Genomic DNA, 14,790 nt, shown 5'->3' with positions numbered 1-14,790 from the left:
CTAAAAAAAAAACAAAAACAAAAAACAAAAAACTTTTCAACAGTTTTACCAATCTGATATGAAACATAGATCAATATGTATTTGAAGAAGCTGACTCAAAGGCAAGCTTTTATTTTTTTTTACACCTTTTCTTTTTAATTTGGCAAGAAAACATTTTATTTTAAAACCATGGTGTACTGTAAATTTACAAACAAATTAGAATGGTGTTTGAGAGTCTAAATTAATAGAAAATCAATACTTCATGACTTTATAGTTCATGAAATACAGGTCTATCAGTTTAGAACCTTTCAAATGCCATGGCAGAAGACATCCCTTTTTTCAATTCCTGACAAAATTTCATAGCACCCCTTCAAAACTTTTCCAATTTTATGTTGTCCATAGTTGAGGCTTATTTTTGCCCTTTTGCTTCTCAACTTGTTTCAATTACACAATGATCACTGGGTAAACAACCAGCACTTCACCACGCAGATGGTACAGTTGATGGATAGTTTGTGTGTATTTGTATGCTACGTTTATGGGGGCTAAAATATAAGAAACATATTCTTAAAAGAAACCATGACATCTGAATACAAAAATTAAAGAGAAAATTATTCCAGAACTTTTTCAAAGGTTCTCTGCATCAGCTCTTGTTGTTTCCAAGTAGATCTAACAAATTTTAGCTATCAAAAATCCTATTAGGAAAAAAATAAGTGCTTGAGTCATCAATAATTCTTTAAGAATCTGCCATTGTTGCAGATGAATATTATGATTGGAGGTTGAAAGCTTTTGTTTATTTAAGCTTTCATTTTTCCACCTCACTTAGGGAAAGCATACTTTGTGTAAATTATGCAAGAAAATATTCTTTTAAATCAAGAGTTCCATTCTTTTCTGGACATTGATCCAGCCACAGAAAACAGCTCTTACCATTACTACTGTTTTCCAAAGAGTGACAAGAGGCAGAGTTTTAAGATAACTAACTCTGCAGGGGCTGATATCATATTATCGCTGAAAAGCATTTAGTAGTTATTTCATCCAGCAAGAAGTTTATGTTGCAGCTTCTCTTCCAGCTGAGCCTGTCCTCTGAACATCTGAGGAGACAATACAGATGGACAACTAGACTCTTCAAGCAATTTTTTAATATCCACCTAGTTTTAGGCAGATAAAATTGAACTTCACCATGTGATGCATATGTTCCACAATATTATAACGATACCTCAGACCAACCCCCCTAAAAAAGGGATTTACTTTTAATCTTATTAAGGTCCTTCATTAGCCTAAAATACCTCAACAGAAAAGAGAAAACCTTGTGTCAAGCAACCTTTGAGGAGGCCAAATAATCAAGATTTAGGCCCCTATTGAAAATAGCTCAATTTGCATTTGTCTCAAGACAAGGCTCTGACACAGTAAATGAGATGTCTGTAAAGCAATGAAAAAATGTAATGCAGGTTTTCTTACATTCACAGATATTGTAGTTTCACAGTACTTATCTGCTTAGGGAGAAGTGATCTGCGTTTCAGAAGAACCATTCAAAGATGAAGGTAGCTGTTTAAACTACTATAATGGAAAATGAGGCCAAAAGGCTATGAGGAAAATTTCACCTAAATGAGGCATTCTTCCAAACACTAGTGTTAGAAAATCTGAGCTGCAGTACAGCTGTAACTCGATCATTCCCTGCGGCTACAGAAGGTTATTATGTACTGTTGAGCTCTAATAAACACAGCAAAAGCACCACTGAAAGGGTGGGGCAGACTTTCTCTATGAAGCAGTTCCAGCTAAACAGCTACTAGAGATTGTTTTAACTTGGACAAATGGGTAGATCCTCCTTGATACAGGGCCAACAAAACTTTACATAGTTTATATTCTCTCAGCCTCCCCACCCTTCATATGTTGTTTTTTCCTTCTTGTTAGGATATGCATAATCAGATTACAAAATCCAAGTTATGTAAAAATCTTAATCTAAGCAGGCTGGAGGGAAAAAGTTGGCTGCTGTAAACACAGAACAATTATTTCAGATAGCACATATGCATACATACATGTATTGTTACAGTTGGAAATGTTTGGATATTACACCACTGAGGGAGAAATGGACAGAATTAGCTCAAACCTCCTTCCTTACAGTGTTCCCTAAATGGCCTGTTACTTGATCAGTATTGAAGGTCCTGTGGCAACAGTTTGGATGAACTGGGGATACAGGCAAATCACAGCAGCAGACCAGGTTATTGGTCCTGACCTGTTCTTTTTCTATTTAACTCACTTCTATTATCATGTACAGATAAAATTCACAAACAAAATATTTAGAGATCAGGACTGTATTACTCATCTCTGGCAAAGCAACAGTAAAAGCAAAAGTAAAGAGCTAGATGCAATATTCTAATTGGCTTAGTAATTTCTTTTTTAAGTACTTCTTATGGGCTGCTCTTCACTGAAAGTTATTTGATTGTACAGACTTCAAAGAGCAGAATGATGATGACTACATACTGGATTTGATTCCTACAGCTTGGAGTACTATAAAAGGATAAGATTTTAATCTGATGTTTATCTACTCAAAGTCTGTGACACAGCAATCAACGGTCAGGGAGAAAGAACTTATAGCCTTCTTTAGAAGCTACAAAAAGCAAAACTACACAGTAGTTGGCAGAAATGCTTTCTGAAGTGCAACTGCAAGGAAACAATTGAGATGCTTTCTACCCCATATGATTTAAGTTCAACAACTCACATCACAATGAGTCGGAGTATTGTAAAGGCCACTCTCCAGTACCATGAAAACTAAGAAAACCTAAGAAAACTGTTCAAACTGAATCCTACCTCAAAGCAAAACACGCGAATTTTAATTGTCATGGTAAATAACAACCGTTTCCTCTAAAGCTAGCAATTAGTAAACACACACAGGTCTTATGCTCATGGTTCCGTACTTCAACTTGAAGGAACAGTTACCACAAAATACTGTTCAGTACATCCTTAATTCTAGCTCTGCATTTTTATCACATATAAGATAGCACTAACCCCTGCCAAAAACTCACTTGGACAACGAATGAACGAACCACCTCCAAAAGACAGCATGACATTCAAACATTTTAACCTGGCAGTAAACTTGATGCAAGCATCTGCCGTGTTCTGGGCAAAACACTGCAGTGAAACATGTTGCATGCGCTGAAGGAAGCTACTTCCAACTCTTTAGGAATGCTAACCCGCCCAGCACAAATAATTCCAATGAATGGGTAAAGGAATACAGTTGCCCACCTCCTCTGAACATGGAGGGATGGGAAAGGAATGCTGCAACTCAACTACTTTCTGTAAAGCTTCCTAGTAATTCTGGGGTGCGTCCACGGAAGGGCTACAAAGTCCAGCCAAGAATAACCTCATTAAGCTTCAGTTGTGATGAACAGGACAACATACAGCTTTCAGTGTAAGACTTCCAACATACAGCTTTGTAAACAACTTGTTTTATGCATAATAATTTACTGCATCAATACATGCTTCGTATTTATGAATATTAAACCAAAAGGGATAGCCTTTTGATTATTACAAAAGTTATGTCTGACTAAAGAAACAGATTTGATTCTTTACTTTTCCCACCAAGTTTTCTGGTTTTCTATGGTTTTGTTTTGCTTGGTGATTTTTTATTTTTATTTATTTTGTGTGATTTTTCCTTTCTATTTTTCTTCCTTCCAAAATCATCTGATTTGGTATTTTGGGAGTTGTTCCAAGGAACACGCGTGAATGAGGTGGAAGGAAAAGCAACTCCAAAAGTTCAATTTTGAATAAAGCTGAAGATAGTATTAGTGATACAAGTTCTCTGGATCAACGTATTTTATAAAACTGAAAGTGATGCACGATAAGTAACAGTCAAGCTTCAGTCTGCTACAGTTCTATTCTGAAAAAAAAAAATCTAAGTGCAAAACCACTGGCAATTCTATGAAACAGCAAACATCAGTCAGACACAGAACTGCACACCTTCAGCTTGCAATTTAGGAAGTATTTCCTGCACGTAAATTAGATCAAGTACTGTACTGGGGGGATGGATGTATGGAAGCATACATACATTCTCTCTCTTCTTTCAGAAGAAGGGGAAAAAAATCTGACCAGATGCTTTTAAACAGACAATTCTGTAGCTTTTCTATAACAAGATCCCTTCTTAAAGCAAAATTCTGATGGAAAAAGAATTGGTTACCTGAAATTGAACAACAGGACACAGTCAGAAAGGATCAGAGCATCAATGTATACTACAATATTACTCTGAATATGATCAATAAATTAGACTACCTGCCAAAGAAATACATTAATCTTCCTTCCTCTATTTTAAATAAATACAAAAAAAGATCAATAATGAAGAACAGAAAGTTAATCCAACTCCCACACAACAGCCACCAGTTTTCTACCTATGTAATTTGAGCATGGGTAAAGATTATCGAAGACCCTTACATGACTTAATTTTTGAAATTCCTTTTATTTAATGGAAGTTGGCATTTATTAGCATTAAGAGAAAGTGGTTTTTAGACTTCTAAAAATCCTTTTGAGTACCATGATGTTAAAATATAAAAAATGCCTAACAAAACCAAAACAAATTCTGATAAAGGAGGGGCTTGGCTAAGAACTCTATTCAGTATCACCATCTATCACAGTCACTATTAGAAGTAGATGAAGGTAATTAATTATATTTTGACATTTTCATATGAGCTGTGCACCTACAATGTCAACATCTTGGCAAAATCATGAGGCTGTGATGCAACAGGGAAGCTGGTTTTGAGAGGAACATTACCCTTGTCAGTGCTGTCAGTTTTCTGAGCCACCATACAGGCTATGTTTGATCACTACCAGTTACTATCACCCAGCATTACTGCAAACAACTGCTGCTATATTTTCAACAAGCCCTGAGGCTAGTAGCTAAGCACAGATGAAAACCTCATATATATGTATGTATTCAGTGTATATTTATACAGATTTACACACATATGTACACTGCCTGAATCCAACCATGTTAAGCAACAATTCAAAAATATCCGTTCTCTCCTTTACCCAACCTAACAGCCAATACAGAACAACGAATATAGGTCACTGAGCACAACATCGAAGACACACATTTGCCCTACAGGTATCTAGAAGATTAAACCTTTGTCTTAAAGAAGACATTCCCAAGATGGGATGGTGATGTTCAGGAACGTTGTCCTTTGAAGAACTTGGAGGAAAAGAATCTTATTTGTTTTTTTGCTTGCCTTTTTTTTATTATTATTATTTTCTGTTCTAGGTTATGGAAAAAAAGGGATTTACATTTGCACCACTAAGCACAGTTCAAAACTAATGTTGATATTGTTATTTAAAGCAAAACAAACAAAAAAAACAGCTTACACCTTAACACGTATATTGTTAAAGGCTCATGTTAGAGAAGACAAGGTCTGAGACATCCCTTGTAATTTAGTTCATTTGAACAAAAATATCATCAAGGCTGTAATGGTCCCTAGTTTACTCCATAAAAAAGCTAATGATAACATTATGCCTCTGCATAATCACTTCTATTTAATTTTTTAAATACTTCAGAATTAACAAAATTTAAATATTTTTAAGAGTTTTAACTCAAAAGCTGTTGATGATTTTTTAGGTAGCTATTATAAAAGGTGTAGTAAAGGCAGAGTAAATGTCAGAATTCATCCAAATTCCTAAAGTGGTTAATCAACGTTAAAAGAAACCCTAGCAAAGACAAGGTGGGGGTACTGAAAAGGCCCATTTGCTTCAATTCTACAGCATTTAAAAGGGATTCTAATTCCATTCAGACTGACTTATGAAGAAACGTTAATAAGGGGAAAATAGATCCATGAAAGCCCATAATCACTCTTGCATATTTGATGGTATAAGCATGTTTTCTAACTACAAATTTGTTATATAGAAATTGCCTTCGTATCAATCCTACAGGTGTCAGTAAGCCTGTTTCTTTTTTTTCTTTTCATAATAGTATGAAATCAAAAAATTTCAGTAAATATCAATAGAAATAACTTGGCTAAGCAAAAAATATGAGCTCCAGCCTAAAACACACTAAGTGGTAAAGAAAATAGAGTAATCTCTCATGTACACAATCACAAGAAGGCATTATCTCCTCACTCAAAAGTAGAACAGAAAGCACTGGAATCAAACAAGAATTGGATCAAAAAAGATGCCTCAAAATTAATGGAGCAAAGCAAAGAAGAAAGTGTAATGAGCCTATTCCACCATGCAGACACTCAAAGTTTTGAAGCAAAAAACATACATACTGAAAAGAACATAGTTCTCGGCATTTTTCAACGTTTGCCATAACCTCCTAACTTCAAGGAATTCTCACAAATGCCCTTAAATTTTAAGGAGTAGCTTACATATTTCAACTTGCTTCCTAGAAAACTTCTTCAGTAAATGAAGCATTTCCACAGGAAAGCTGTTTTTTCAAGACTGATCCATGGCTAGAAGGACTAAAAATAAATACACAAACTTGCCGTCTATAAGCTTCAATTTTCAACTAAGTATTATATAGTGTGCTGTATGCACCCAGAAAATTCTTTTCCAGATTTCCAAATTTGAAAGTATCGAAAATGGAAATATGGAAACAAGATATATACGAAATGGCATATAAAAGTATTGACTTTTTTCCTCTGCCTTGAAGCTACTCTGAAAAATTTCCTCTATGCAATCATGCGGTCATCAAAAAAAAAAAGCGTCTAGAAGTAAACCCAAGTGATCTCTCAAAGCATCTTTTTCTATCTTGAAGGCAAAATCTGTCACCTTTCATGCAACTCCTGGCACAATTCTACAGCTTCTTCCCGAAGGTCTTCAATGACAGATTATATATTTTTTCCAAAGCTGTCTACACAAATTATTTGCTATTCTTACTGTTAAAAAAGTTTTCCTTGTAGCATCTTCACAACAATGCAAGTCACCTGAAGTTCATGTTTCTCATGGCCAGAGAGCCTTGCTTATGCACTTGCACCAGCTCAGCTGCACAACTAATGACAAAAAGTTTCAGTAAGCTGATAGTCAACTCACTATGTAGATACATGAACATCAGTGTAGGCACCAGGAAGGCAGTGAGAGGCATCAGCCCACAGAATTCCAGAATAAACACAAAGCAGTTGCCATTGAATTGCACATGCTGGAAATCACAGAATGCTGTATCAGTAACTCCACTCACGCTAGCAAATTATCATTGACTGGTCAACATGAATGCAGAAGTTGCACAAAATCTGTATAGGTTACACCACAGTCTAATTGGAAGCAGAAGCAGCTACTGACTACACAAGGAGGGTTTAGAGGGATCAGTAGCCAACAGGAGAAAGTCTCCAATGAGTCTGTGCTTTGACATAGAAAGCTGCCAATACAGAAGGAACACTATGTTCATTTTCTGCACAGCAACGTCCTGTCCATTGAATTCTGCACTAGTTTCTCCGTAGGCCATCAGAAAGTTATCAGGTATCATATAAAATGAAAAAATGTAAGGTTGAGAACTGGAACCACGCTTTTCTGTAGTGATTGTTAGTATCCAATGAACTCATCCAAGATAGAGGAATACTTAATATTCCTCTTCGCTGACTGTGGTGGCTTCATCCTGACGGCTAGCTAAACTCCACCACAACTGCTCTCTCACACCCCTTCCTCAAAGGAAGAGGGCAAGAAAATACAACAAAAAAGGGCTCAAGGGTCTGGACGAGGACAGGAAGATCACTCCCCAGTTACTGTCACGGGCAAAACAGATTCAATGAAGAGAGATTAATGTAATTTGTTGTCTATCAGTAACAAGCTAGAGCACTGAGGAACTAAAAGCAAGCTAAAAACACCTTCCCCCCATTCAGCCTCTTCCACCTCCTCCTCCTGAGTGGTGCAGAGGAACAGGGAATGGGGGCTGCGGTCAGTCTATAGCACTTTGTCGCTCCTTCACGGTTGCTCTCTGCCTCTGCGCCACGTGGGGTCCCTCCCACAGGATGCCATCCTTCCCAAACTGAGCCTGCTGGGGCTGCCCACAGGCAGCAGCTTTTCAAAAACTGCTCCAATATGGGTCCATACCATGGGGTCCATCCATCAGGAGCAAACTGCTCCAACCTGGGCCCCCCATGTGCAGCACCCCCGACAGATAATCTGCTTACTCCTGCACGGGCTTCTCTCCACAGGCTATAGCTCTGGCTTGGAACCTGCTCCTGTGAGGGCTCTCCACGGGGGGCAGGCTTCATGTGGCCACATCCACCTGCTCTATCTGCTCCTCCTCCACGGGCTGTAGCGTGGAGATCTGCTCCGCTGTAGGACCCATGGGCTGCAGAGGGACAGCCTGCTCCACCAGGGGCTTCTCCACAGGCTGCAGGGGATCTTTGGCTGTGTGCCTGGAGCACCTTCTGCCCTCCTTCTGCAATGACCTTGTGTGCAGTGTTGTTTCTTTCTACATTTTCCACTCCTCTCCCCTAGCTGCTCTTGCCCAGCAGGTTGTTTTTTTTTTTAAATTTATTTATTTTTTGCCTTTCCTAAATCTAATCTCCCAGAGGCACAACCAGCTTCCCTCACCGGCTCGGCTTTGGCCAGCAGCGGGTCCCTTTTGGAGCCAGCTCTTGTCTGACACGGGGCAGCTGCTTGGCTATGTTCACAGATAACACCCCTGAAGCCCCCGCTACCAAAGCCTTGCCACATAAACCCAGTAAACTGGGACACAAAATATGAATTTTTACCTTAAAGCCACCATTTGTAACTGGCAGCCCTTGTGCTGAGTACAGCTACCAGACATATCTTACCTGATCAAACATACATACCAATGCATGCCCAGATGTTCCACCTGTTGTGCCAACCTGGAGGTCCGTGGGGTTAGGGAAACCACCACAACTGGCCTGCAGTTGTCTTCAAACAGCTGTCCAAGTCACACAAAACTTGCAGAAGACCAAACCGCAATTTACACAATCACAAAATTGCCTAGGTTGGAAGAGACCTCCAAGATCACCTAGTCCAACCTCTGACCTAACACTAACAAGTCCTCCACTAAACCAATTTAGTATTCATGTTCTTCTGAGCTGGCTGAATCTCTCATGTAGATGATGTTCCACTTTGCTTAAGTAATTAAACATTCAGTAGAGGGCCTGACATCCATGTAGGCCAGATCCACCTCCAAAGTGAATGCACTATGTCTGACCATTAATACTGAAGTATCATTCTCACTCCCCAGTACAACATTTAAACAGAGGAAACTGTCCCAGCAAATTACTCAGTAATACCTCATTACACCCTATGATGAGGTGACTACAGCATTCTCCTTGAAAGCAAATAGAAAAAGGAAATTCACTTTTGTTTCTCACAACCCGAGAAAGAAACGTGAGAATCCTGTGCACTACAAACTCCTGAAAAAGGAATGTTTTCTTCAACATGAAAAAAATAAATTGGGAGATGGTCACTTCAGTACAGGACCAAAACTGACAAGAAAAAATGAGAAGACATAGGAGAAAAGATGAATTATTTTCATCTGAAACTCCTTCCCACTACTTTCTGCATGGTAGCTGAACTGAAAATTGGACAGGTCAATTACGTATAATCAGCACTGGAACTCCCCATGAAATTATGGGGAATTTCTGACTGCCATGTCAAGTTACCTTCAAAGGAAGAAGAGATATAGGCCATTCCTAGGTAATATTCTATTCTGTGAGCCATCTGTTTAGGAGGAATAACAAGTTTATATTTGGAAAAACAACTTTATGGCACCATTGGCTCTAGAGACAAAAATAGAATACGATGCTTATGTTGGAAGCATAACCAAGCAGTGTGGTTAGATATTTGCTGAAGTAAATGTGCTGTAAGAGCACAAACCGAGGGTATTCACAAAACTATTTACGCTAATAAGGTAGACCTCTGTCTCTCTGTATACTTAGAAACAGGAAAAAAAACAAAACCTCCACATACTGTGGTAACTGCAAATACCTTTTTAAGCTATTTACTGCCTGTTGTTTGAAAAAACTGTGACATGGTCAATGAGGTTAAATTTTAATGAAGAAAGAAAAAAAATGAATATATATATGTTATATCTGTATGTTGTTTATGTTGTTTCTTATGATTTCTGTGCATTTTTGGGGCTTTTTTTTTTTTTAATCACTCTCAATAGACTGTACTTTCACATAAAAGCCATCCGATGTTAACAATATGTTAATTTCATTTGGAGACAGCAAAGAAAAAAAGGATTCCACTCCCAGTTTTAAACAGTATTAGCTTTTAAAACTTACACTCAAATTCCAGGCTTTTAACTAGAAGGACTAGAAAGAGTGGCACAGCTAAGTGTTATCACACACAGGAATTCAGGTTCAAAAGGAACAATCTGGTTCATTCAGTTTATTGCAACTGCAATAGAGTTTTAGTCCTGAAAAGGTCAACGCCACATCCATATGTATAAACTGGAACACTTCCAATGCACTATACGAAATTAAAAACCTTTTTAATATTAAAAGTTGCTTAGAAGCCATAATGATATCATGTCAAAGGAAATAACACACAGTACTGCGCACAAGCAGCTAGGAGAGATGGCCGGCGTCCTGTATCTCTGAAGTGACCTTTTAAGTATTTCATATTTAATTCAGCATTCTAAATAAGGCTAAAAACTATTTTAAACATTTATGTTTCAATTATATAAGACAATGGTGACAAATTTAAAACTTAGATCTGATCCAATAACTGTCACTAGGTCTGCTAGTGTGGAGGAGGTGATAAATATCCACTTTCAGCTCTGAATTTCTTGCCTTTTCGCTGTGTCAAATCCTTTCCTACATAAAAAAAAAATCCCAGTTTTCATCTTCTCTGTTCTGCCTACAGCCTCTGTGTTTCCCATCTGTCTACTCCTTGCTTGCTGTTCTTCAACTAAATATCTCTGAGAAGATCTCTCTTGGCTATGTTTCCCAGTCTTTGTCAGCCCTGCCACTACAGTGGGCTCCAGGTTGCAGGTCTCCACAATTGCAGTAAACAGTCTTGCTACAGCATCCTTACGTTAATCTGCCTTCAGCTGCAGCTGACAGGCATTATGTACACATTTTTGGAGCATCAATAGGTATTTCCTTCTAACCAATTCAGTATTTAGTATTGTCAAATATGAAGCCCAGTACATCAAATAAAAATTTGAAGTAACAATCATTCTTACTCTCCAATCTCAATGTTTTCACTATTTGATTCTTCTAATGCTTTACTATCCCAGCTCTTTGAGTCCTATAGGTGGCAGTGATACAGTCCCCCTGCTCAGGATCTCTATCCTCATTTACAAAAATGCAGATAGACAACAATTATGATATAATGTATTTTAAATTCAAAAGAGAAAGGAAAACAGAACTGTTAACAGTGTAATTTTTTCAGCTATGAACACAGTAGAACGTTGAAATAGCTCTTACAGTGGCTAACGTCTAGATTTCTGTGCCCTATCTTGAATGAAACTATAGGTAGGCAGAACGTTTTATATCCCCAAACATTTATAATCCTCGTAACAAGTTGGTTTCTAAGGGGACTCTTTCAACTGACATACAAAGCTCTAGCCTATAAATTATCAAATTCCTTCTAGTAAAGGCCACACAAATCATTCTAAGAAAACTAAGAACGTATATATTCTACTCACTACATTTACCTAATATATCGCAAAACCTGGGGAAAAAATGGGACAAGAGTACAGGGCTTATAAAGTTGTTTCTAAGACAGGTGTTGCAACACTCAGCATTAAAGCATACGTCATTTGAAGTGGAAACTAATATCTAGAGCTGGCCATCAATGCTTCTTATACTTTGCACTGAATCACAGAAAAAATGGAAAGTCACCAAGTACGTTCTGTAACTCCCATATATAGTTCATCTTAGGCCATCTGGGGACACAGCACAACTGCTATTCCCATATATCCTTACTAATTTTTTTTTTTTATTTTTACTTATTTTTTTAAATATAACAGAACTACTTGTTGCAGCTAAAAGCATTATTACTTCATAGCCATTGGGAAGAGCAAAACAGTTTATCCTTGTCACAATTTCCTTTAACCTCAGTGGCAGAAGCATTTGTTCCTTACCCTTTTTGTGCTATTGATTGTTCTTGACTAAATAACTAATTGCACTTGGCCCTATTGCATTACATCAACTTTTTGATCACTCTGGAATTCTGAATCTGTCCTCAAACATGAACATACCAGGCAGTCCCTCTTCAGTCAACTGAAATTACTGATCATACATTGTGTTTGATAGCAATAGGCTATTAAATATTTAATATTTAAGGCTATTAAAATATTTAATAATAATAATAAAGTCTCATTCCCCTGCAGAACCTCACTAACAGCAAGCCACACACAACACTCCTAATCCAATTATGGAGCTTTTCAGTGACCACCATGCAGTAGTTTTATTTAGACCCTGAATGCTTCTCTTTGTCATCAAAGAGAAACTGCTGAAATCAGGACATCTGCTGTTTCTTCTTATGCGTTATCCTGCTGCAGAATGGCATTAGATGCATCTAAGATCATGTAACATCTTCAAGTCCATTCTGGCTGCTACACATGAACATAGAAGTGCAGGAGGTGAATGGAAGCTATGTTCCCCAAAATGGTAATGCAAAAAAAAAAAAAAAAAAATCCACCTTCTGAACAGAATTAGCCTATAGAAAACTGAATGCACAGACCACTCCTCCTTTACTCATGAACACGGGTATCTGAAACATGGTGGGATACCTGTGATACTCTGAAACTGACTGTGTGGTCCTAGAATAGGATTCCTCTTTAGAGTACGAAGACTCGGAAAAAAAAAAAAAAGACTCTTAAAAACTGACTGTCAAACAAGTAAGAGTTGAGCCTTTGCTTCAAAAACAAGTTAGTGATCTGAACATCTATTTCAAAGATGGAAGACCTAGATTCAGCTTCCTTCACAACCTGAGGGAATTGAGGCCTGCAATCTTTACATTTTAAAAGGGTATCCAAACCACAACTTTAGGGAAAAGGCCAGGTGAATCAAACTCTTCCTTGAAACTACTGTACATGGGAAGAATGGCAAGTGGAATACTCAGCAAGAAGTGTTGAATCTGTTTTGTCTTATTGTCCTCAGTGTGTGTGTACAGATACTCTGCAGCTTATATTTAACATAGATACTTGTACATACATACACAAATGTTATTTGGCAACATATTTAATAAATCTACATTGTGTGTGCATGTGTGTGATGTCTTATAACAGTTGTAGAGTCGCTGGGTTTCACACCTTACATTTTGAAAGGTTTAATATAATTTTCGGTGGAAAGAAATTTGACAAAGTACATGAAACATAATCTTCCATTTACTTCAGAAACAATATCAGTCTTCTGAACTTCACAGAGCACTTCTTCCTGTGACCACTAGTTTTACTTGCAGTGAGAAACACACTCTCTAAGGAGGCAAGCAATACTCAAAAATATAAGTGACTAAAGCACCTTAGGATATCAAAGATAATCACACACACTCACTTGGCAGGCACAGAAACTACAAGGGGATTTCTGCTTTCCTAAGAGAGAGAGGTACCAGGAAGAAGGGCTGTGTATCTCTAGAAATCTAGAACTGCACTGAATGCCTAACAGGCAACTGAATTCCATGCTAAGTTTGAAAACAGGTATAATCTATAGGCAAACAAGTGTCACAAACTGCTTCAAGACATAATCCTGGTGAAAATTACCTTAATTTCAATTATAATGACCAGGAAGTATTCAAAGAATAAGCCATATTACATTCTTAAAAGAAAAAATATAGCCAAAAATCTGTGATACCATAGTTAACCACAGGTTACTCAATCAATGAGTTTCATTTATACACACTAAAATAAATAAATGGACATTTGCCTTTATTAGAAAGGGTAAAAATATACCTAGCACAATATGCGAAACAGACAACTACTACTACATAGTCCGTTCCACAAAACTCAGACTCTCATTAGTACTGGTTTGACTTTGGAGAAACTCAAATGAATTTCACCTGAACACATTAGCAGCAATAGATCATTTCTCCCTGTTCCCTGTGAGACCTCAAAACTGATCATTATACATCATATTCTCCTTCAAACCAACTATTTCCTTCTTCACCCCTTTTAAAGTCAGGAGATCAAACACAACAGTGGTGCTGCGTGTCACTGAACTGAAAATATTTTAACTGAAAGTTGCATATTTAAGGACCCAAAAAGTTTGTAACACAGGTGGAAATATGAAAAGAAGATATTTGCTTCAAAACAGAAATTTCAGGGCATAAAAAGCAGAAACAATACGAAGTTCAACCCTCCAAGAAAGATCTTAACATTGATAAGCAAGGACTGTTTCCAATTACTCTATTTGTTCATTTTCTGCAGCTATGCTGTGAGAACACTTCATTTTTTAAACAATGAAACCACCTGTTCAATTTATTATATGGTATAAATATTAATAGCCTGTATTTCAAGTGCTATTATTCTCTGCTTCCATTATTAAGATTCAAGTCACCCAGCACCTTGCAGCTACGGGATAACATCTAATCAGTTAATCAAAAATACCAAAACAGACAAATGGATGTCCGAATCTTTAATCTTACCTGACAGGCAGATATATGTTAAATATTCACCCTGACCCCCAGTAGCTAGGAAAGGAATCTTTTTTTTCGTTCTTCTTTTTACTTGGACAGCTCCCAGCATCCTTTCATCATGTGGGGCAAATATTTCTTTGTTGATTGCAGATTTGGCATTCATTGTAGATTAGATATAGCAGACTGACACTCTAAAAATAAAATCATAAATAAAAGTATTAGGAACTACTTCAAAGCTACGTGGAAGTCCAGCTGACTTACATTAGCATCTCTGACCTTCAAATAAAGTCTTTAATGAGTCAAAGAATT

At 37.4% G+C, this 14,790-nt stretch overlaps 1 protein-coding gene and 1 long non-coding RNA gene across 5 annotated transcripts in view; both read right to left on the bottom strand.

Moving 5' to 3' along the window:
* LOC308195696 overlaps positions 1-14,484 on the bottom strand; it is a 50,348-nt gene extending 35,864 nt beyond the window's left edge. The window contains exon 1 of the long non-coding RNA XR_013951745.1: positions 904-14,484. This is a non-coding gene — a long non-coding RNA (uncharacterized lncRNA). The remainder of the gene's footprint in view (positions 1-903) is intronic.
* Positions 1-14,790, bottom strand: part of STXBP6 (syntaxin binding protein 6) — a 113,495-nt gene that overhangs the window by 58,488 nt on the left and 40,217 nt on the right. For 3 of the 4 annotated variants that reach the window (XM_080593563.1, XM_080593565.1, XM_080593564.1), the window contains exon 2: positions 14,491-14,672. The exons of the other annotated variant lie outside the window; for it this stretch is intronic. In XM_080593563.1, the coding sequence (XP_080449689.1) occupies positions 14,491-14,644 (154 nt within the window). In that variant the 5' untranslated portion in view covers positions 14,645-14,672. The remainder of the gene's footprint in view (positions 1-14,490; positions 14,673-14,790) is intronic. 4 annotated transcript variants of the gene reach the window in all.

Source organism: Anser brachyrhynchus (assembly GCF_964034855.1).
Source record: "Anser brachyrhynchus genome assembly, chromosome: 5".
Taxonomy (NCBI): Eukaryota; Metazoa; Chordata; class Aves; order Anseriformes; family Anatidae; genus Anser; species Anser brachyrhynchus.
The sequence above is the reverse complement of the archived record's forward strand: the minus strand, read 5'-3'. Positions and strand labels throughout refer to the sequence as shown.